This window comes from Rattus rattus, chromosome 3 (genome assembly GCF_011064425.1).
Source record: "Rattus rattus isolate New Zealand chromosome 3, Rrattus_CSIRO_v1, whole genome shotgun sequence".
Taxonomy (NCBI): domain Eukaryota; kingdom Metazoa; phylum Chordata; class Mammalia; order Rodentia; family Muridae; genus Rattus; species Rattus rattus.
This window is the reverse complement of record NC_046156.1, coordinates 68,138,636-68,162,982: the sequence shown is the minus strand read 5'-3', so window position 1 is coordinate 68,162,982 and position 24,347 is coordinate 68,138,636. Positions and strand designations below refer to the sequence as shown.

The following is a 24,347-nucleotide window of genomic DNA, read 5'->3' as shown; positions in this document are numbered from 1 at the left end:
TCATCACCCCAACAACTCTGCCTGCGTGGATGTTGCTACAAAAAGAGAAAAAGTAGGTCTGTACATGTGCACGGGAGTACACACACACTGCATTCCTGTCATAAATGTGAAAGTTATAGGCTCCCTAAAATAGACCTTCGGTCTATTCCAAACACTGAAGATCTACAGGAATATTTATTTATTTCAATCTGGAATATAACTATAATATATCTCCCCACACCCTGTTTCTCACCTACTCTCTCCAAAAATAAATAAATAAATAAATAAAAAACCAAAGTTCATACCCATCTATTCTAACTCATCCCATAGATGGGATATTTGCCTCCAAACGAGTATTCCAGAGCAGAAACCTGCAGATTAATTAGGCAGGAAATAATCTCCCAGCCAGAGCACACCCTGTGTTCTCTAACAAAACTCAGAAATGATTTGCGCCTCTATTTATGACTTCGGGCACCTGCCTGTGCTCCTTCGAAAACTCTATTAAAAACTTTTTTATTACCTTGTTCCCAGGGTCAACTTCCTGTTTGTTTTGTGGGGTGAGTAATGTTTCGCACGCCTGCTCTGAGACAGCCACAGGGCACACCAGGAGGTACTATAGAGGATTCATTCTCCAGAGATTCAGAATGTTCTTCTCGGGTCTGATGTTACCCACGACTCAAGATTTGTCTGATTCATGAGAGCATCGCACAGGTGTAAGGAAGTGACCCTCTCCCGTTTGTTTTAAGGGCAGCTGAGCTGTCAGGAGTTTGGAAGGAGGTTTTTTGTTTTTCTGAGGCTGCAGCATTTCTCACAAACACATTCCCGGTTTGAACCCAAGTCATAATAAATTTATGAACTAGTTACACTTGGCTCTAAATCATTTCACTAAGAGAAGCATGCTGGCTAGAAATTTAACTGCTCTCGTTGGGGCTGTAGATGGGGGGAAAGGGAGAAGGTCATCAATGTTGCCAGCAAACTAAGGATAAATATCTCAGACAGGAAGTGCTTGATCGTGCACTGCCTTACTAGAGCTGCAGAAAACCACTGCAAAGTAGGAAAACCAGTATAGCAGTGAATTAGTTAAATGGCTTTGGCTCCCAGCAGGTCATGCTTCCAGTCACCCACCAGAGCCCTCTATATTTGTGAATGAAATACACACACACACACACACACACACACACACACACACACACACACACACACACACACCAGTTAATTCTGATATGCCTTGGCTAGTTCAATGACTGGGCACTTCTAATCCTCCCTGTAACTAGCATATATTTCCCTCTGGTATTCCTGGCTTAACACCTTCTAATTCTATGCTTATCTTTGCTGCCCTGTCACCTTCTGGGCTGCTCCCCCCATAGGCCGCTTTCCCCTTCCACCTACATTTTGGGTGATTATTTTTTCTGTAGCTCCTAAATCTGATCCCCCTGCCTTGAGTCATGGCGAATCTGCCTCCTTCTCTATCTCCTATTATGTTCCAAGACTGGGAATCCTAGAAGTCCCACCTCTGTCTGCCCTGCCAAACCATAGCTGCTGGCATCTCTATTTACCAATCAGAACCGACTGGGGACAGGATCCCTCGGCCTTAGAGTGCCTACAGACACTCGTGAAAGCAGTTTTGGGGGCCAAAATTAACAAAACACAAGCAGCATTAGGCCAAACCCACTTCAAACCAGAGATTATATTGTTGATTGACCTTCTCAAATTCATACAGTTTGTAAGAGTCTCCAAACTCTGGAGATGGGGAAACATTATACGGTCAAATCGTCTTTCTAATCCTTTCTGCCTCCAGAGACCACAGCTAATCTCCCACTACAGACTTATTCTGTATTCCGGATATTTTGGAATAATCATTTAATACTCATGAAGAAGGTTTCATTTTCTAGGCTTTGTGTCATTGCCAAAGGTTATGTCCCATTCATCAGATGGGCCTGGATAGAACCGAACACAATCGTAGATCAGACTAGAGTCCAAAGACTCACCACCACAGTTGTTACTGGGTTTGTTATTGTCCAGACAACATGTCACTTGAATGTAGCAAAGGCCTCCTGACTGCATTACTACACAGCAGAGACATGGGCATGCGTGGACGCAGGCAAGAAAGCAGAAGCTAAAGAGCAAACCATACAAGCAGAACGTGCTCTATAATAAGCTGCTCTCTTCTCTCAAGAGCCAATCCAGACTTGGCCACTCTGGCCCAGATGGAAATGCCTGCACAACCATGAGCATAGACATCAAGATTGAGGGAGCAGAGACCTTTGAGGAAAAGACAGAAACAGTAGACTGTGAAGGGTTGTTTTCCTGACACCATCTATTTCAACCCCCTGACAGCAGCACGTTTGGTGTCATGGAGATGATAGCAGAAGCTTTCTTGAGGTCCCCTGTCTCCCCTTAACACCCTTCTAACTGATCATTTCCATGAGGTCTCCATCACCCCCACATGGAGGCTCTTAGAGACTCTGGGAGTTCGTTCTGGGAGGACTCAGTACTATCCTGCCTAAGTCTCTTTTCTCATCTGTATCCCAATCTATCTCTTTCTCCAACAAGACAATCAGGAGTTAGTGAGATTGTAGACAAGGACATTGCATTGGTTGTCTATTGCTGTGACAAAAGAAAAACATGAACAACAAGGCAACTTATAGACGGAAAGAAGGGTTTACATGGGACTTACGGTTCCACACACGCAGTGCCTAGAACTGAGAGTTCACATCTGAACCATACATACGAAACAGCAAGAGTGTGCTGGAAATCATGTGTAGCTTTTGAAACCTCAAAGTCTACCATCAGTAACATAACTTCCTCTACAAAGACCACATCTCCTAAACCTTCTCAAACAGTGTAATCGACTTGGGAGCACGAACTCAGATGCTCAGGAATACAGACAGCGTCTCATTCAAACCTCCACAAACACCCACTCAATGTTAACATATAATACCGTACTTCAGGAACAACGTAAACATTCCTCGCTGGAAGGGTGGCTCGTGATTATAAGACTCCTAGACGTGGAATGTTGGGCAAGCAATGAGTAAGTTATTTAATGATACAGAGAAATGCCTTTACTATTAAAAAAGATACAATTATGAGAGCTGTATGTGTAATTGCATGTATAACCTCACATGCATAGAGAAGCCAAAAAGAAAGACATCAAAAGGTTAATGGTAGCTAACTCTGAGTGCCGGGGTTTTGTGGAGTTTTAAAATCTTGGTACTGCTCCAAGTTTTCTACATTAAATTTGGCATTTCACAATTATAAAAACGAAGTGATGTTAAGGATGTGTGCCTGCCTGTGGTAGCTTGTGACAGGTCCTCAGCGTCACCTCGAGATCTTCTACAGGCTGCCTAGCTCTTCCCTGGGTGTTTCAAGTCAGTGGGTTTAGAGTGAGGCCTGAGGATTTGTATTGGCAGTGGGTTCTCCAACGCTGGTGACACTCCTGGTGAAGAGCCACTGCCCTATTTATGTATTCCCAGGAGAAAGATATTTCGTTTTGAGCAGAGCAGGAATGGGGTTGTAAGCCCAAACACCAGATAAACCAAAGGGGTGTACTTGGGGGTGTGGCCTCTAGCTTTCTTGTTCCACAGCCAAGATCCAGAGATCATGAAATTGCTACTAATACCCTGAGGTGAGGAAACTGCAGAAAATATCACTACCTTCACAGAGACCTCTTTACCTTAACCTTTTGACTGGTGGAGATGCGAATGTGCTCCAACACTCAAAGGACAGCAGCCTGTCTATCTCTTGGAGAGGGGTCTCTCCTTCCTCTGCCTTGCAAACCCCACTAAGGAACGAAGAGTCTAGAGCTCTAGTTTCCAGGCTTCTGGCCCTTAAGGTAACAAGGAAGGATGCCATTGGAAATGAATGCTGATGGACAAGAAACAAAGAGCAGAACAGACAAAAAAAAAATGGGGGGGGAGGGAGGCAGGAGAGGAGCAGGAGCAGAGAGTGAAAAGAAGGCGCAAAGGCAGATTTCATTTGAGGGCAGAATCAAGTAAAACAGTTTTGGAATAGGGACTGCTGACGCTTCGGAAGGTAAGAGAACATGGGAGCAAGTAGATGATGCGTCAGGCTAACGGCACGGAAGACGTTCAGCTGTGGGGACAAAAGGAAGCACCAGCATCTTACTCATAACATTGACAGGGACCTCAGCATTATCTGGACCAAAATAAGACAACTCTTATCGTGACGTCTGCCATTAAAACCACGGAGCTTCGTGATTCCTCCCACGTGCCCTTTACTGAATACCACAGATGATTCAGGTTGAATGAATAGATTTAAAAAAAATCTTTTTAGAACTACAACACTCTGTATAAATATTACTAACCGTCAGTCCTTTTCATCTTGGTGCAGACATCTGACTACTGACTCTGAGGAGCTAAAGAAGTCAAAAACAAGAAGGATGCCCTTGATCTCTTCCTCTTATAGTTGCCCCATGGCCCATTCTGGCTTAGGTTGGGAAAAGCTGGGCTTCCCTGAAGGTGGATAGGTGCCTATGGCTGGACACCGAGGGGCCAGCAGAGCAGTAGAGATGAGTGTTGTCCAAATGGGTGAAGCTTCAGGCCAGTGTTCCCAAGGCAACCTGAGAAGACAAATGGAGGTATAAGAAATCACCAGAAAGAGATGAGGAAAGACCCACAGTATGGAGGGTAGGAGGACGCCTACAGCTTTCCCAAGGAAAGCAAGAGAAGAAGCTCTGAGAGCCAAATTGGGGAGAACACAGAGCACTTCCTGACATTAACCATGGAGACAGAGGCTTAAAGAGCATGGCTTCTCCATGAGCTTCTTGGGTATTTCTCTACCTCTGGTCTTCTCATCTCTGCTCAAGGCCATGAATGCTGCTCAAGATGGGACCACCACATCTTGGTTGCCTTCTTCTCCTGGCTGGGAAAAGCAGGCCCAGGGCTGCTGCTGAAGCCTCAGTGTCTGCCACTCCAGAGAACAGCTCACTCAACTATCGGGGTGCATTCTCTTTCATTCTGACTGTTGCTACTGCTTATGGGGTCCAATTGTCTCCTTTTCTACAGGAGTATGATGACAAGAACAGCTCGGGTGTGAACTTTGAGGAAGGAAAGCAAAAGCACAGCTTCCAGACCACAGGACCTGGCAGGACACTGCCTGTGGAGTTAGGCTCTGCGGCCACAACTAAAGTCAGACTACTCTCTTGGTTTGCTTGGTCACTTCAAGCTCTGCCTTGGATGTTACCACCCCCCACCCCCCCGACACACACAAAGGTCAATGTTTGGAGCTTTGTCCCTATGGATATGGTGTTGGGAAATCATAGAATCTTAAGAGGCAAGGACTAAGAGAGATTCTAGATCATGAATTTGGGATGCCCTTGAAATAGACCTTGACCAGTTCAAAATGGTTGTTAGAAAAAGCTTGAGACTGACCCTTGAGTTGCAACCTGGCTTTCTGGTTCAAAGTGTGGTCCCTTTGTCTCAGTTACACTTCTACTAGTGTCTCCAGACATTAGGGGATGCAGCTAAAATGGAAGGCAAGATAGGGGTAGGGGACCTCACCAGAGCCTATACACTAGGTCACTTGGATTCTCAGCCTCTATGCTTATGAGCTAAATTAACCTCTTTTCTTTATAAAGTCCCCCTGTTTCAGTCTTCTTGTTGTTGCTACCTGTTGTGGTTTAAGTCTGAAACGTGCCCCCATCTTATGCCTGATATGTTTGACTGCCTGTCCCCCAACTGGTGGTGCAACGCTAGGCTGTCGTGGACACTTCGAAGTGTATGGCTTGCTGATAGAGATGGTTTACTAGAGGAATGCCTTTGAAGCTCACAACCACTTCTGGTTCTGCCTTGCTATCTCTTGTTATCTGCCTTGCTTCACGGTGTGAGGGGCACCAGCTATCCACCACTCCAGCCCCCCTCCTTACTTCCATGGACTCTGTCTAGGTTTCCCTGCTGTAAAAGATTGAAACCATGGGCTAAAATAAAAATGTCTTCTAAGATCTACATGCCTCTGTCATGTATTTTATCCAATGAAAAAAGTGACAAATACCCCATGAATTAATACATCCGGGGATGTCTTGGTTTGATTCACATGGCAGTGAGCCTAGACTCAGGTTCTGTCTTCTGGCCACTGAGCTCCAGATGAAAGTGTCTACTGAGTGTATGTGATCCTGACCGTACCCTCCAGGCCGTGCATGTTTCTGGCGCTGTTCTAAAGACCCTTTGCCCTTTCAACTGTCAGGGAAGCCGTGAGACTCCTTTGCATGTTGCATGAGTAAGCCAGCTGCATTGTGAAACTTGACTGACTGGATGAAAATCTTGAACAAAGCAGGCTGCAAGCTCTTCCTTGTCCTGAGGTCATATGCAAAGCTGTTTCCTGAAGCTAGTGACAACATTTTTCTTCCCGAGGTGGCAGGGCTGCTGCCTTTCTTACCAGGGCAAATCAGAGGGCTCTCAGGGCTGACTTTTTTAGACAGTAGCATTCCCGACATGTCGCACAGATTTTTGAAAAGGCTACGGGGTAATATACCATCTATCAAGACATTTAAAAGGCATTTTTAAAATGCCAAATGCCTGTTCTCTGTCTGATTGGGTGAGCTTCTGCGCTTCATTTCCACTTTATTTAACTCCACAGAGGGGGCTCCTGCAGAAGCTGCATCTGCAAGGGAAACAGAAACCTTGGGTAGAATGCATCCGAGTTACTGCCTGATCTGGGCTGCCGCTGCTACTGCTGACCCATTTATAGCCTGTCTCTAATTTATCTGCCTTGAAGAACCCGATCATGGGCAGCTAAGCAGAGTGTGTTGATTGCAATATGACTTCTCTGGGAGGACGCGAGCAGGCTCCAGTAGCAATCAGCTTTAGGGGGAGACGTGACCGAGGAAAGAAGTTGTCTGATAAACAGGGGTCTTCCTTCCCAATTGCAATGACAATAGACAATTTTCAGGATGCTGTTTCCCACTTCTGATAATGTGCATGCGCGTTATATTATCCCGACATTTGGTAGATGGGCTCCATGTCCAAACATTTAGTATTATTGATGCTGGGTAAGCGTGGAATGGCAGGCGGGCCTGGGCTTGATTCATGCAGATGGCTATGAATGTGCTCTCATTTCACCCCAAGTCTTTATTCAGTGCGCAGGCTGTCCTTGAAATGCTTAATTCACAAAGGGGGAAGGGGGCGGGGGCTGCTTGTTTGAGGAGCTTTAGGTTCAAGAGAGAAGCGTGGGTGAAGAAAATCAGCTGCTGCTTTCCTGGGATACCTGAAGCTCTCCACACGTGACCTTGTCAAGGCTAGCTCAGGCTCTCTCTGGTAACCACAGTTGTATAAAATCTGGCCAGTATTTATTGATGAGCAGAGATACAGAGTAGTAATAGAGAGAACAACGGTAAATGGCTATACTTCATAAAATAGGGAACAAAAAGAGTGTCACCTGGGGGAGTTCCAATATTTTTTTTCTATTTTTTTTATTAACTTGAATATTTCTTATATACATTTGAGTGTTATTCCTTTCCGGTTTCGGGCAAACATCCCCCCCCCCTCCCCTTCCTTATGGGTGTTCCCTCCCGACCCTCCCCCATTGCCACCCTCCCGCAACAGTCTAGTTCACTGGGGGTTCAGTATTAGCAGGACCCAGGGCTTCCCCTTCCACTGGTGCTCTTACTAGGATATTCATTGCTACCTATGAGGTCAGAGTCCAGGGTCAGTCCATGTATAGTCTTTAGGTAGTGGCTTAGTCCCTGGAAGCTCTGGTGGCTTGGCATTGTTGTACATATAGGGTCTCGAGCCCCTTCAAGCTCTTCCAGTTCTTTCTCTGATTCTTTCAACGGGGGTCCTATTCTCAGTTCAGAGGTTTGCTGCTGACATTCGCCTCTGTATTTGCTGTATTCTGGCTGTGTCTCTCAGGAGCGATCTACACTTCTGCACTTCTTTGCTTCATCCATCTTGTCTAATTGGGTGGCTGTATATATATGGGCCACATGTGGGGCAGGCTCTGAATGGATGTTCCTTCAGTCTCTGTTTTAATCTTTGCCTCTCTCTTCCCTGCCAAGGGTATTCTTGTTCCCCTTTTAAAGAAGGAGTGAAGCCTTCACATTTTGATCATCCGTCTTGAGTTTCATTTGTTCTAGGCATCTAGGGTAATTCAGGCATTTGGGCTAATAGCCACTTATCAATGAGTGCATACCATGTATGTCTTTCTGTGATTGGGTTAGCTCACTCAGGATGATATTTTCCAGTTCCAACCATTTGCCTACAAATTTCATAAACTCGTTGTTTTTGATAGCTGAGTAATATTCCATTGTGTAGATATACCACATTTTCTGTATCCATTCCTCTGTTGAAGGGCATCTGGGTTCTTTCCAGCTTCTGGCTATTATAAATAAGGCTGCGATGAACATAGTGGAGCACGTGTCTTTTTTATATGTTGGGGCATCTTTTGGGTATATGCCCAAGAGAGGGATAGCTGGATCCTCAGGCAGTTTAATGTCCAATTTTCTGAGGAACCTCCAGACTGATTTCCAGAATGGTTGTACCAGTCTGCAATCCCACCAACAATGGAGGAGTGTTCCTCTTTCTCCACATCCTCGCCAGCATTTGCTGTCACCTGAGTTTTTGATCTTAGCCATTCTCAATGGTGTGAGGTGAAATCTCAGGGCTGTTTTGATTTGCATTTCCCTTATGACTAAAGATGTTGAACATTTCTTTAGGTGTTTCTCCGCCATTTGGCATTCCTCAGCTGTGAATTCTTTGTTTAGCTCTGAACTCCATTTTTTAATAGGGTTATTTGTCTCCTTGCTGTCTAACTTCTTCAGTTCTTTGTATATTTTGGATATAAGCCCTCTATCTGTTGTAGGATTGGTAAAGATCTTTTCCCAATCTGTTGGTTGCCGTTTTGTCCTAACCACAGTGTCCTTTGCCTTACAGAAGCTTTGCAGTTTTATGAGATCCCATTTGTCGATTCTTGATCTTAGAGCATAAGCCATTGGTGTTTGTTCAGGAAATTTTTTCCAGTGCCCATGTGTTCCAGATGCTTCCCTAGTTTTTCTTCTATTAGTTTGAGTGTATCTGGTTTGATGTGGAGGTCCTTGATCCACTTGGACTTAAGCTTTGTACAGGGTGATAAGCATGGATCGATCTGCATTCTTCTACATGTTGACCTCCAGTTGAACCAGCACCATTTGCTGAAAATGCTATCTTTTTTCCATTGGATGGATTTGGCTCCTTTGTCAAAAATCAAGTGACCATAGGTGTGTGGATTCATTTCTGGGTCTTCAATTCTGTTCCATTGGTCTATCTGTCTGTCTCTGTACCAATACCATGCAGTTTTTATCACTATTGCTCTGTAATACTGCTTGAGTTCAGGGATAGTGATTCCCCTGAAGTCCTTTTATTGTTGAGGATAGTTTTAGCTATCCTGGGTTTTTTGTTATTCCAGATGAATTTGCAAATTGTTCTGTCTAACTCTTTGAAGAATTGGATTGGTATTTTGATGGGGATTGCATTGAATCTGTAGATCGCTTTTGGTAAAATGGCCATTTTTACTATATTAATCCTGCCAATCCATGAGCATGGGAGATCTTTCCACCTTCTGAGGTCTTCTTCAATTTCTTTCTTCAGTGTCTTGAAGTTCTTATTGTACAGATCTTTTACTTGCTTGGTTAAAGTCACACCGAGGTATTTTATATTATTTGGGTCTATTATGAAGGGTGTCGTTTCCTAATTTCTTTCTCGCTTGTTTCTCTTTGTGTAGAGAAGGCTACTGATTTATTTGAGTTAATTTTATACCCAGCCACTTTGCTGAAGTTGTTTATCAGCTTTAGTAGTTCTCTGGTGGAACTTTTTTGGCATCACTTAAATATACTATCATATCATCTGCAAATAGTGATATTTTGACTTCTTCTTTTTCCGATCTGTATCCCTTGATCTCCTTTTGTTGTCTGATTGCTCTGGCTAGAACTTCAAGAACTATATTGAATAAGTAGGGAGAGAGTGGGCAGCCTTGTCTAGTCCCTGATTTTAGTGGGATTGCTTCAAGTTTCTCTCCATTTAGTTTAATGTTAGCAACTGGTTTGCTGTATATGGCTTTTACTATGTTTAGGTATGGGCCTTGTATTCCCTATTCTTTCCAGGACTTTTTATCATGAAGGGTGTTGAATTTTGTCAAATGCTTTCTCAGCATCTAATGAAATGATCATGTGGTTTTTGTTCTTTCAGTTTGTTTATATAATGGATCACGTTGATGGTTTTCCGTATATTAAACCATCCCTGCATGCCTGGGATGAAGCCTACTTGATCATGGTGGATGATTGTTTTGATGTGCTCTTGGATTCGGTTTGCCAGAATTTTGTTGAGTATTTTTGCATCAATGTTCATAAGGGAAATTGGTCTGAAGTTCTCTTTCTTTGTTGGGTCTTTGTGTGGTTTAGGTATAAGAGTAATTGTGGCTTCATAGAAGGAATTCGGTAGTGCTCCATCTGTTTCAATTTTGTGGAATAGTTTGGATAATATTGGTATGAGGTCTCCTATGAAGGTCTGATAGAATTCTGCACTAAACCCGTCTGGACCTGGGCTCTTTTTGGTTGGGGAGACCTTTAATGACTGCTTCTATTTCCTTAGGAGTTATGGGGTTGTTTAACTGGTTTATCTGTTCCTGATTTAACTTCGGTACCTGGTATCTGTCTAGGAAATTGTCCATTTCCTGTAGATTTTCAAGTTTTGTTGAATATAGGCTTTTATAGTAAGATCTGATGATTTTTTGAATTTCCTCTGAATCTGTAGTTATGTCTCCTTTTCATTTCTGATTTTGTTAATTTGGACACACTCTCTGTGTCCTCTCGTTAGTCTGGCTAGGGGTTTATCTATCTTGTTGATTTTCTCAAAGAACCAACTTTTGGTTCTGTTGATTCTTTCTATGGTCCTTTTTGTTTCTACTTGGTTGATTTCAGCTCTGAGTTTGATTATTTCCTGCCTTCTACTCCTCCTGGGTGTATTTGCTTCTTTTTGTTCTAGAGCTTTTAGGTGTGCTGTCAAGCTGCTGACATATGCTCTTTCCTGTTTCTTTCTGCAGGCACTCAGCGCTATGAGTTTTCCTCTTAGCATTAGCTTTCATTTGTGTCCCATAAGTTTGGGTATGTTGTACCTTCATTTTCATTAAATTCTAAAAAGTTTTAATTTCTTTCTTTATTTCTTCCTTGACCAGGTTATCATTGAGTAGAGCATTGTTCAGTTTCCACGTATATGTGGGCATTCTTCCCTTATTGTTATTGAAGACCAGCTTTAGGCCGTGGTGGTCCGATACTTAACGATGGGATTATTTCTATCTTTCTGTATCTGTTGAGGCCTGTTTTTGACCAATTATATGGTCAATTTTGGAGAAAAGTACCATGAGGAGCTGAGAAGAAGGTATATCCCTTTTGCTTTTAGGGTAGAACGTTCTATAAATATCCGTTAAGTCCATTTGGCTCATGACTTCTCTTAGTCTGTCTACGTCTCTGTTTAATTTCTGTTTCCATGATCTGTCCATTGATGAGAGTGGGTGTTGAAATCTCCTACTATTATTGTGTGAGGTGCAATGTGTTTTGAGCTTTAGTAAGGTTTCTTTTACGTATGTAGGTGCCCTTGTATTTGGGCATAGATATTTAGGATTGAGAGTTCATCTTGGTGGATTTTTCCTTTGATGAATATAAAGTGTCCTTCCTTATCTTTTTGATGACTTTTAGTTGGAAATTGATTTTATTTGATATTAGGATGGCTTCTCAGCTTGCTTCTTCTGACCATTTGCTTGGAAAGTTGTTTCAGCCTTTCCTCTGAGGTAGTGTCTGTCTTTGTCTCTGAGGTGTGTTTCCTGTAGACAGCAGAATGCAGGGTCCTCGTTGCGTATCCAGTTTGTTAATCTATGTCTTTTTATTGGGGAGTTGAGGCCATTGATGTTGAGAGATATTAAGGAATAGTGATTATTGCTTCCTGTTATATTCATATTTGGATGTGAGGTTGTGTTTGTGTGCTTTTCTTCTCTTTGTTTTGTTGCCAAGGCGATTAGTTTCTTGCCTCTTCTTGGGTATAGCTTGCCTCCTTATGTTGGGCTTTTTTACCATTTATTATCCTTTGTAGTGCTGGATTTGTAGAAAGATATTGTGTAAATTTGGTTTTGTCATGGAATATCTTGGTTTCTCCATCTATGTTAATTGAGAGTTTTGCAGGATACAGTAGCCTGGGCTGGCATTTGTGTTCTCTTAGGGTCTGTATGACATCAGTCCAGGATCTTCTGGCCTTCATAGTTTCTGGAGAAGTCTGGTGTGATTCTGATAGGTCTGCCTTTATATGTTACTTGACCTTTTTCCCTTACTGCTTTTAATATTCTTTTTCTTTATTTTGTGCATTTAGTGTTTTGACTATTATGTGACGTGGGAGGTGTTTCTTTTCTGGTCCAATCTATTTGGAGTTCTGTAGGCTTTTGTATGCCTATGGGTATCTTTTTTTTTAGGTTAGGGAAGTTTTCTTCTATGATTTTGTTGAAGATATTTACTGGTCCTTTGAGCTGGGAGTCTTCTCTCTCTTCTATACCTATTATCCTTAGGTTTGATCTTCTCATTGAGTCCTGGATTTCCTGTATGTTTTGGACCAGTAGCTTTTTCCGCTTTACATTATCTTTGACAGTTGAGTCAATGATTTCTATGGAATCTTCTGCTCCTGAGATTCTCTCTCCCATCTCTTGTATTCTGTTGGTGAAGCTTGTATCTACAGCTCCTTGTCTCTTCTTTTGGTTTTCTATATCCAGGGTTATTTCCATGTGTTCTTTCTTGATTGCTTCTATTTCCATTTTTAATTCCTTCAACTGTTTGATTGTGTTTTCCTGGAATTCTTTCAGGGATTTTTGCGATTCCTCTTTGTAGGCTTCTACTTGTTCTCTAAGGGAGTTCTTCACGTCTTTCTTGAAGTCCTCCAGCATCATGATCAAATATGATTTTGAAACTAGATCTTGCTTTTCTGGTGTGTTTGGATATTCCATGTTTGTTTTGGTGGGAGAATTGGGCTCCGATGATGCCATGTAGTCTTGGTTTCTGTTGCTTGTGTTCCTGCGCTTGCCTCTTGCCATCAGATTATCTCTAGTGTTACTTTGTTCTGCTAATTCTGACAGTGGCTAGACTGTCCTATAAGCCTGTGTGTCAGGAGTGCTGTAGACCTGTTTTACTGTTTTCTTTCAGCCAGTTATGGGGACAGAGTGTTCTGCTTTCCTGTGTGTAGTTTTGTCCCTCTACAGGTCTTCAGCTGTTCCTGTGGGCCTGTGTCTTGAGTTCACCAGGCAGGTCACTTGCAGCAGCAAAGTTGGTCTTACCTGTGGTCCCGAGGCTCAAGTTCGCTCGCGGGGTGCTGCCCACGGGCTCTCTGCGGTGGCAGCAACCGGGAAGATCTGCGCCGCCTCTTCCGGGAGCCTCCGTGCACCAGGGTTCCAGATGGCCTCCGGTGTTTTCCTCTGGAATCAGCAATGTGTGTAGAGAGCAGTCTCTTCTGGTTTCGCAGGCGTGTCTGCCTCTCTGAAGGTTTAGCTCTCCCTCCCACGGGATTTGGGTGCAGAGAACTGTTTATCCGGTCTGTTTCCTTCAGGTTCCGGCGGTGTCTCAGGCAGGGCTCCTGCCTCACCTGGCCCCTCTCCCACGGGAGCCCAGAGGCCTTATTCAGTTTCCTCTTGGGCCAGGGATGTGGGCAGGGGTGGGCAGTGTTGGTGGTCTCTTCCGCTCTGCAGCCTCAGGAGTGCCCACCTGACCAGGCGGTAAGGTATCTCTCCCACGGGTTCTGGGAGCAGAGAGCTGCTGCGGGCCGGGATCCGCGGGTGTGGGACTTCCGGTAAACACAGGACGTGCCTGGTCCTAGAGGAATTCTGCCTCTGTTGTCCCGATTCCACCCGGCAAGTCACTTGCAGCAGATAAGTTAGTCTTACCTGTGGTCCCGAGGCTCAAGTTCGCTCGCAGGGTTCTGCCCACGGGCTCTCCGCGGTGGCAGCGACCAGGAAGATCTGCGCCGCCTCTTCCGGGAGCCTCCGTGCACCCGAGTTCCAATATTTTAATCAGGCGAATAATTAGCTAACAACTCTTTGTTTTAAAGGCAAGGTATCACTTTGTAGTATGTAATGCGTTGTGTGCCATGTGTAATATGTAGTATGTAGTATGTAGTGTGTAGTATGGAGTCTTGGCCTTGAAGTTGGAATCCTCCTGCCTCTGGCTTCTGCCTGTTGGGATAAGGGAATAGCACCATGCTCAGTAAATCCATGGCTCCCTTTTTTTTTTTAGTTCCAAAAGCCAGTGCACGTCTCTAGTGTCATTCCAGATGCTGGAGTACTTTAATGAAGAAGACACCAGCCCAGCAGTGGATGCTCACAGCTCAGTGGGAAAATGCCAGAAGGAAAACAGTGATCAGAACACGTGATGGCCAATGCCATGAGAGACACACTAGAGTCCCACCTGGGTGGGAGAAAAGGGACAGAAAGAGAACGTGCTCCAAGCCTAATAGTACCCCCTGGGTGCTGAGGGCAGAAGGTGGCCGGGCAATAATCATAGCACGCATATCAGATGCACAGCCCACTCAGGTGTGAAGACCTATCTGAAACAGAAGGGGAGCACAGCACGGGTGGGTCAGTGCTATTAGAAAGGACCAAGTGCCCTCAGACAAGCTTTCTAGGAGTTTGCATGCAGACCTGAGAGCACTGCCCAGGTTCATCCAGGCCAGACAAAGAGGGAGTAGCCTCTCTGCAGAGAAGAAAAATCTTAGGACTGGATGCTTAAAGGTCTGTAACTGGAACATTCACTCCACACACCTTCACTGGTAATACTAATAAACAGATCTACAGGAAAGAGAAGTCATCCGTCATATGAATCTACCCATAAGAGCAGAGGCCAGCAAGTTTTACAGTTTGTTTGTTTGTTTGTTTGTTTGTTTGATTTTGCTTGTGGCTCTGTGGGTCTGTGATAGTAAATCACGGTGAGCTTGGCTGTTTTGGAATCACCAAGGAGACACACTTCTATGAGGGAGTTTCCAGGGAGGAACTGAGGAAGTGCCCACCCTGAATGAGTGTGGCACTATTACCTGGTCTGGGGCTGCAGACTGAGAAAAAGAGAGAGGGTAGAAAGGGGGCTCAGCTGAGCGTCAGTGTTTGGTGAGTCTTCTTCCTGACTGCAGTTAACAAGAGCAGCTGCCCACGCCCCTGCCTCCACTCCCTTTCCACCTGGTACATTGTACTGGCAAACAGAATAAACCCCCCTTCCTTTTTCCTTCCTTCCTTCCTTCCTTCCCCCCCTCCCCCTCCCTCCCCTTCCCTTCCCTTCCCTTCCCTGCCTTTGTTTCGTCACAGCAGTAAGTAAAGGAACTAATTCAGGATCATTTCACACTAGTACTCAGCCTCTGTACTGGACATTTAATTCTAACTGGGAACAAAAGATTGACACACAAAAATTTAAGACAAAATGGCTTTGCTAGGAGTCTTGGAAAATAAGTCTAATAATTGGGTGGTAGAAACCTTTCTTAATACTAGGCTCAGGGTTGAAATGTCACCTGTCAAGTCATGTGGCACTGTGGAGGGGTTGATACTTTTCTTGATTTTTTTTTGTTGTTGTTGTTTTTTTTTGTTTGTTTGTTTTGTTTTTTGGTTTAGTTTGGTTTGGTTTGGTTTGGTTTGGTTTGAGGCAAGATCTCACTGTGTAGCTCAGGTTAGCCTCAGGATTAACATACATCCTTCCTCAGCAGCCTACATTCTAGGGTTCTGGTCTACTGATGCTTATTACCAAGGGATCAGTGTTGAAGATTTAACTTTGCAACAATGCCTGCAAGTGTCAAGGCATCAGGAGCTTGCAGGCAGCAAAAGACAAGAAGCTACAGTGCAGCAGGTGAGAACGCCAGTTCTGCAGTCAATGGGAAATGGAATGAGAACAAGGGGGTGCATTTCATACGGCTTGATGGCTGCCTGGGAGGCTAATGGATGACTGGGCAGATAGGAAAAGGAGGGGAGAGTGCTTCAAGAGGTAGGTTTGGTCTACTTAGTGTTCATGAGATGTGGAAACCAAAATGGTCCACGATGCCAGGGAGCGGAGCCCAGTAACACAGGCCTGACCTTCCAGCTCTTCAGGAGGCTAAGACTGGAGGATTGCAAGCTTAAGGATTGCATTGGATGCAGAGTAAGTTCAAAGCCAGCTTTGGCAACTTAATGGAGACATCTCTCAAAATAGAAGGCAAGAAGAGGACTTGGTGTACAGCTCAGCAGGGGACTGCTTGCTTAGCACGCATGAGGTTCTGTGTTTGATCTTTATTCCTGAATATCACTGCAAATACATACATGCATGCATACACATACACACACACACACACACACACACACACACACACACCACACACACACACACACATACTAGGATTGTTCAGCAGAATGGCCAAGACTACAAAGGTTGGGCTCTCCCTGAATGGTCAAGGCTGTTCCATTGCCTTTAATACTCCCTGTACCCTCTTGGGTATGTTGTTGCCCTTATTTTACAGATACAGAGACTAAGCCTTGGGCTGGGGAGGCAGCTCAGTGCTTGAGCACTCATGCATGAGGCCCTGCAGTCAATCCCCAGCACCACAAAGAAAGGGACCGGGCCTCAGTCAGAAGTGATTTGCTTAAAGTCACACATTAGGATGGAGTTGTTGTACAATTAGAAGCCATGTCCCTCTGCCTCCTAAGTTCATGGTCACAGCAAACTATACTGCCCATTGGTTAAAAAGTCTTTCCTGCTGGTTTGTAAAAAACAAAACAAAACAAAACAAAACAAACACACAAACAAACAAAAACGAGCTTTTTACCCCACTCAGGATCTCCTGTGGATGGAAAGCACCCTCTTTCTTGTCTAAATCACAAAGATTCCCACACAGCCTCTGTTCTCTCCCTCCCTCCCCCAATCCTGACCCTCTGCTGACTGAAAGAAGTCCAGGAACAAACCGTGGCACCGTCTCTCTGCTCTGATGGAGGTCACTGGGTTCTTCTAATCAGTCCCACAGCATGCAGATCATAGTCCGGACTCTTCCCACGTCAGCTGCCCTGGCATGGTTGTCTCCTATATGTCTGTAGCACGTGTGCTCCTATATGTCTTAGCGGCAGACTGTGGAACATGGGACATCGTCTTCCTCATCCTGCAGCCAGGCCCCTGTCATCTGACTCTGAAGCTTGTACCTTGAGAGGCAGAGTCCGTGCTCCCATCTTCCAGATCTGGAGCTGCCCTGTGAGCTCTTTGGGCCACTAGACCTACTACACCAATTGTAAGCCTTGGTTTTAAAACTCCTTGCCTGGGGCTATGATTAGCTCAATCAGTAAAGTGCTTAGGCATGAAGACCTGAGTTTGAGACCCAGAACCCAAGAAAACAAAACAAAATAAAAAGTCAACCATGGTGGTGTTTGTAATCCTAGTGATAGGGAGACAGAGACAGGAAGATCCCTAGTGCTTGGCCTAGTTGGTGAGCCCCAGGCTAGTGAGAGACCTTGTTGAGAGAGAGAGAGAGAGAGAGAGAGAGAGAGAGAGAGAGAGAGAGAGAGAGCTAGTTCTTAAGGAATAACACTTGAGGTTGACCTCTGGCCTCCACAGAAGATGCACACATGAGCAAAAACATGCAAACACGTACACACATAAATATACACACATCAATATTCCCTCTTTGAGACCCCTGCCTCTGCCGTGTGCATAGCCTGGGCTAGCCTGCTGAGAATAGAAACCCTGAATAGGTGCTCAGTGTTCTCTTCCTACCAAGTCCTGAGGCACGGGAGCAGCCTGGGCCAGAGTGACACCACCGCAGCTTCAACATTCAGGCACACCTCTGAGGAAGCCCAAAGAGAAAGCTGAGCCCAAGTTAAAGTGAGAACCACAGATCTTCAGCTGCGAGATGGAACAATTGTTTTAATTTTTCCACCCACTAAGCGTGTCTAATCAATACACTCCCAGTGTGCCACCAATCCTTCAACAGTATCTGCATGTGAGGAGCCACCAGCCAACCGTATTGAGTTCCAGAACTTCCAAGGTTTCACCCGCTTCTCTGCAGTTGCTCTGCCTTCTCCAGTACTGAGAAAGGAGGGCAGAACCAGCCAGCTGTGCCTCTCACCACAAGAACACTCTGGCACAGATGAAAGGGCTCTAATTAAAAGGCAGAGAAGATCAGATACCTCTGGACTTCACTGAGAAAGGTGTTGAAGCCCTCGGAGTTGCTTTACTTCTGACTGTTCGTACGTTGGAAGACTAATTAGCTATGACTGGAAGCCATTTTCATAAGGAGAACATGATGATGGATGGGGCCCATGCTGTCCCAGTGTCATTTGCTGAAAAAGATGTGACGAGTCCAGCTTCCAATTGCTCAGATGAGCACACAATACTGAGGTCTCTTTCAAGCCATAGAACCCCACTGCAATAGCTGACAGCTGTCACCTTTTCTGTAGTTAAGAGCCACATTCCTGGGCTGATGATCCAGTGTGCAATGCAGGTGAGGCTGCTCCATGTCAGGAGGCTGGAACCAGACCCAAGTTAGTCTTGTTGCTTCAGGGGCTTGAGGCTAGCACAATAGAATGCAGCCCAGAGCAACAAAGGGTGTGTGCGTGCATGCGTGCGTGCGTGCGTGCGTGTGTGTGTGTGTGTGTGTGTCCCCCAGTGTTACACCCCAAAGTGGAAACTGCCACCAGGAGACAGGTTGGTTTTCTACACACTTCAGAGCAAAATGAGAAAAAGTGTGTCTCAAAAAGTCATAAATCTGGAGTGGGCAAGAGTTTTCTAAAAGACACAAATATTAAATATTTTAGACTTTGAGGCCAGTAGGCAAGATATTTTGAAGGTATTTATATAACTGTTTAAAATGTAACTGTGACAAATATAAAAACCATTGTTAGCTTACTGACCACACACACACACACACACACACACACACACACACACACACACACACAGTCAAGTGCCCAGATTTGACCCACAAGCCATGGTTCATTAACATTGGCCTTAAAGAAACAGAACTGTTGGCTTTCGCACAGTGTTAGAGTTCTGTGAGGAGAGTATTATTATACAATTTAGTATGTATAACATTATATAATTTGAATATGCAATATATAATCTATAACATTATTGATCAGTGTAATATGCATTTGTATTATATCAATATAAAATATGTATTAATAGACTATTGCATTATACTTGTTAATTTACTAGATCAATATACTGGTAATACTTCAGTGTTTACAATAATACATGGTATGCCAATATGTTTGTGTATATAAATATATGGATGTATAATGCTAGTGAAGTTACATAGCAATATATTCTATAGTCATAAATTGAAGACAGTAACAAACTACGTGAATTACTATTTCTTCCAAGCAGCATCACATAACTGGTATTCCTTCCCCTAGCCAAAGCCGAGGATTCTTTGTTTGGTTCCTGATGTGACCACTAAGCCCCAGCTCATGGAAGCCTCCAGGTCTTGTGAAAAAAGACGGCCTCATGAATTGAGAAGCACTTGTCTATCAGATGCAGCAAATTCATAGATGTCATTGTTTTGTCTCTTGCTACTTAGTTGCGGGGGTGGAACCGGTGCCTCACACAGCCCAGGCGCACCTTCCCTGTGGAGCTGCACTGGAGCCTTGATTTCCTTGCTGGCAGTTCGTGAAGAGGACAGTTGGGGTTTGCTATCTTAGGCATCCGGTGACCTAAATGCCTTTTCCATAAGAAAACTCAATGCTCTGTGACATTAACATTTGAGTTTAGCATACTTAGTAGGTGATATGTTTGCATGTTTAAGAGGCGAATCTACAGAAGGCTGTTCTCAGAACATGGGCTCACTCCCTCTGGATAGTCCTGGCGTGCTTCCAGGCATTCCTCAGACTGCTACAAGGCAAAATTCTTGTTTGCCCAAGTTTATTCTCCAAACAGTGACTCGCTGTGCACTCCACTCTGGCTCCCGGGCACTTGTCAGATCTTGGAGATGCGGCAAGCATCTAGAAACTCTGCAGTTAGCAGATGGCTTTGCGGACCGTTAACTGAGATGACCTCTTTCTGCAGCACAGCACCGAGGCACCCTCAGTTTGTCTAAACTGTCTCCAGCTCTACTAAGCCAAAGCTCCCTTTCCTCCCGGGAGTGTCTCTCTAACAGTACGTCAATCTGGTGCCAAAACTTGACAGTTATTCAGCAGACGAGAGTGCTTGTTTCTGGTTCTAAGAATGGGCTCAAGTCTAATTTCATGCATGGGCCCATAGGCTGAGCTCTGGTCCTTAGTGGCTTAGGGTTCATCGGGGAGTGGGTGGGGTCAACTTTCTCATTTCTTCTTACCCTTCGGTGTTGTGATAGGAACAAGGGAGGGGGAGAAGGAGCTCCGCTCTCATAAGGATACCAAAGGAGAAGGGTAACCCTTCTGTAAGTCACTGGCTACTCCACTGGCTTTCTGCCCATGGGCTCAGCATGGGTAGGTGAAAGCAGGTTTTGAATACTACTGGTATGTTTTATTAAGGATCACATTATCAGAAAACCAAAGTCATCTGTCATGAGGTGGGGGTAGTGTGAAATCGGAGACTATCGCAGTGCCTCCACACTGCTGCCAGTGACTCCAAGTCCCTCTACCTTGTTGATCTGTCATCTTTAGTAGAGGAGGGTCTTCATCTTCGTTCTCACAAAACAGTTGCTGGAGCTCCAGCTATTTCATACAAAGTATGGTAAACAAGAAAGACAAAGGGACGCTGTACTCCTAATAAATCTATTGCTTCCTACAGGAAGGGAAAAGTAAACCTTGGGTAAATAGACAATGGGTTGTCTTGTCATTGGGTTCTTTGCAAGATATTGACATATTTTCTAGTAACCCACTAGGTTGGTGTGGGGGGCACAAGGTCCAGAGAAACCAGGAATGTTAAACATGTAGGCTTGTCTCTTCCACAGAAGGGATATATCCCTTTTTCCACCCATAAGGCTGGGAGTGGATACAGTTAATGGCCTGGTGACCTTTGCTCTCTGTAGGGCCAGGTCACACCCCAATACCCCAGACGATTACGTTCATTTCAGACTCTTCTTTCATAGACCTTTATCTTGAGTATTATTTCTCAGGAGATTGAACCGGTCCTTAAGGGAGATGTCACATGTACTTTGTAGCTTGGTGACCTCTACCTGGTCCTCCCCTAGGCCCTTAAGCTATATAGAGCCCATCTTTATGGAAATGGTCACATGTACTTCGCAAAACTGTTTCAATGTAGTCATGCATTAAGTTTTAATGTGCACATAGGATTGAGATATTGTTACTAGGAAACTTTTCCCCAAAATTGAACTGTACTTAAATATGTCTGAACAATAAAATAGTGTCAGAGGCTAGAATCTTGAAGCAGCCTTGACTCTTGGCTTACTAGGTCATGTTGAACCGGATTTCCATCTTGTTTCATCTGGATCATCACTCTGCTGGCTGTGGCATTTGCAGAGACCCCCCCACCAACGTGGGCCTCTTCAGTCTATGGCTCTTGCTAGTGTGACATCCTTCTATCAATCACCACCACACCCTATGCAGAGTCCATCAGTGTGCACAACGTCAACATCCAGGACAGTCCTGAGATGACAGAACATGGAGACTGGCCAGCTCCTCTTCCTCCTGGACCTCAGGCTAACCAAGCCATCTCTCTTGTCCCATCTTCTCATGTCTCTGCCAGGTCAGTGGCTGGTCCTTCTGAGATTGGATAGTCTACAAATGAGTCAATGCAGGGGACCATTGGAGCCCTCCAGGGAACCTTTCTTCCCTGCAAGCAACGCCCTTCCCAAGGTGCCTACCTAGAGCCCAGGTTCTCTTCATAGACATGAATGGGAATGCCTCTGTCTTAAAATCTCCTGTCTTATCCACCCCGAGACTTTCATTCCAGCCCTCAGCATCAGGAGATGTTGTAGTGACCTGTGTCCTCACCTTGACTCCAGCTGCCATTTTTTCCTTCTAAGAAAGATACCTAAATACCTTTCAAAAAAGACATGTGGAAACCTACTACTGACAAAGCTTACACATACACACACACACACACAAACACACACACACACACACACGAGAGAGAGACAGAGACAGAGACAGAGAGAGACAGAGAGAGATAGAGAGACAGAGACAGAGTTAAAACTTTAACAGGGCAACAAAGTTTCTACTAGACACCAGAGTCTAACAAACAAAAATCTCAGTACTAGGAATGGATTTCCTTCTTTGCTTGTATCTCTCTCTCTCCCTCTCTCCCTCTCTCCCTCTCTCCCTCTCTCCCTTTCTCCCTCCCTCTCTCTCCCTCTCTTCTTCTCTCCCTCTCCCTCTCTCTCTCTTCTTTCTCTCTTTTTGCAGTTGTTGGACAGGAAGGCCCCCAACAAATTGTCATTATTCTTGGTTGTTCCAATCCATCCCCACCTCTTCCCATATCCACCCGACATTGTGTCCTTTTATGTTTAAAATCCTTCAATTTGTGCTTTCTTTTTTGTTGTTGTTGTTGTTGAACAATAATTTATTGAGACCCCTCCCTCCCAGCGTCTACAATTCGAGGTCACTTTCTCCGCTTGTAGATCTTGTTTGCTAGTTCCAGGAAGATGGATGGGGGCAGGGGCGCAGAGCACTGCTCTATGAGACTCTTGAGGCGGTTGTAACTGTCTTCCTCGTACTTGAAGAACACATTCTGCAGATCCAGCGCCTCGTACAGTGCTTTTACCCATGCCACTTTTTCTGGGTCCTTCTGCCCATAATTCTCCTCTAAGATCTGGTGCTGTTGAGGAGTGGCTCATAGCAGACACTGAACCACCAGCCAGCTGCATTTTTCGTCCTGGATGTCAGTGCTGACCTTTCCGGTCACACTGGGGTCTCCAAAGAGATCAAGGTAGTCATCCTGGACCTGAAAGAACTCGCCCATCTCCAGCAGGATCTTCAGAGCATTAGCGTGTTCCTTCATCAATCCCTGCCATGTACACAACAGCCCCCTAGGCAGGTAGAAAGTGTAGAGAGCTGTCTTGTACTTGACAATAGATCTGTACCTCTTTTCAGTGTATCTACCAGGATCCACACGGCCCTGGGGTGCTGTGATGCGGTCCAAAGTCTGCCCGATCTTAGTCTGATAGGAACTCTGTACAAAAAGCTCCAGCAGGTTGAGGTGGTAGGGCTGCTCCCTGCAGTAGAACTCCAGCAGGCGGTAGATAGAGGCTTCCAGAAGCAGAGCATCATTGATGGCATCCAAGCCTATGCCCGGCTTCTGATACCAGCAGATCTGCCCCCGGCGAGTGTGGGAAGAGTCTATGATGTCATCTGACACGAGGAAGAAAGCATGGAGCAGTTCTACACAGCAGCCCACAGCCAGGGCCCACTGAAGACTCTCAGCATCCTGTTTCCTCAGCTCCACCAGCTCCTGGAAGGCCTGTACCACCATCAGACCCCAATTGTACTTGCCTACTACAGTGATGTACTCCAGGACCTCCTTGAGCTGGCTAATAGCATCTTCTGTCTCTGGGTGTCCCAGTTCACCCCCAGTTAGCACCTTGATGATCTGGGAGAAGTGCTGGATGAAATTCTGCTTTTCTTGGTTATAAACATCCAATTTCTGGTCCCCATTCATTCTGACAGAGGAGCTAAATGTTCTGTGCTTCAACACGGATTCTGCCAGGCTCAATTTGTGCTTTCAATGCATAGTCCACTGCTGGAGAAAACAGACCCTTCACATCCCAGAAGCTACCAACTCCCAATTGTTCCATAACTAAGGGCAGACGTGTGTACCCAGCTCCCTGATCCATGATGGAGTTTGGTTTTATACAAGTTGTCACAGCTACCCAGAGTTCATGTGTGCAATTCCACAGGTGTGGCCAGAAATGATTCTTTGTGGTCATCTACCACCTCTGGCAGCCATGCCATCACCAAGGCCAGATCCATTCAGAGACCAGGTGAGGAGTTTGATATAGGCCAGACCTGATTGACCCATCACTCTTCCCCTCCTCAGAACTCAGCCAAGTTCAGCTCAGGCCGGGGACAGGTCTGAATGAATATACTGCTCTCCTCTCTCATCCATTGCAGCCCTAGAAACTCTGGGATCAAAGTTTGTGTATTGACTATTACATCTGTAGAATGTATGACCCAGCATGTCAAAAATTTGTTCAACATTATGTGTGTGTGTATATACACAACTGGTACACGGAACACAAAGGCACCATAGATATTTGTTAAATGGAGATATGCTACCCCCAGATTTGAGACCTAGACAACCAGGATGGTTTTGTTACGTTATAAAGGCATACACTCATGCTCACAAAAAAACTGCTTCAGCTCCAGCTATTTCATACAAAAGCAGAAAACAGAAGAAGTGGTGAAGGGCAGGAAAGAAAAAAAGATTTTTGCCTGCAACAGGAAATAAAAGCCATCCTAGAAGCTCCCAGTGGGCCTCAGCT

General features: G+C 44.9%; 1 protein-coding gene and 1 long non-coding RNA gene across 3 annotated transcripts in view; both read right to left on the bottom strand.

Annotated features, from left to right (window-relative positions):
- LOC116896732 overlaps positions 1-24,347 on the bottom strand; it is a 90,563-nt gene that overhangs the window by 46,098 nt on the left and 20,118 nt on the right. The gene's annotated exons all lie outside the window — the stretch shown is intronic.
- LOC116896731 (farnesyl pyrophosphate synthase-like) lies at positions 22,415-23,546 on the bottom strand. Its single transcript, XM_032898153.1, is given in 1 exon segment — positions 22,415-23,546. A coding segment is annotated over 1 exon segment (1,056 nt). The 5' UTR covers positions 23,525-23,546; the 3' UTR covers positions 22,415-22,468.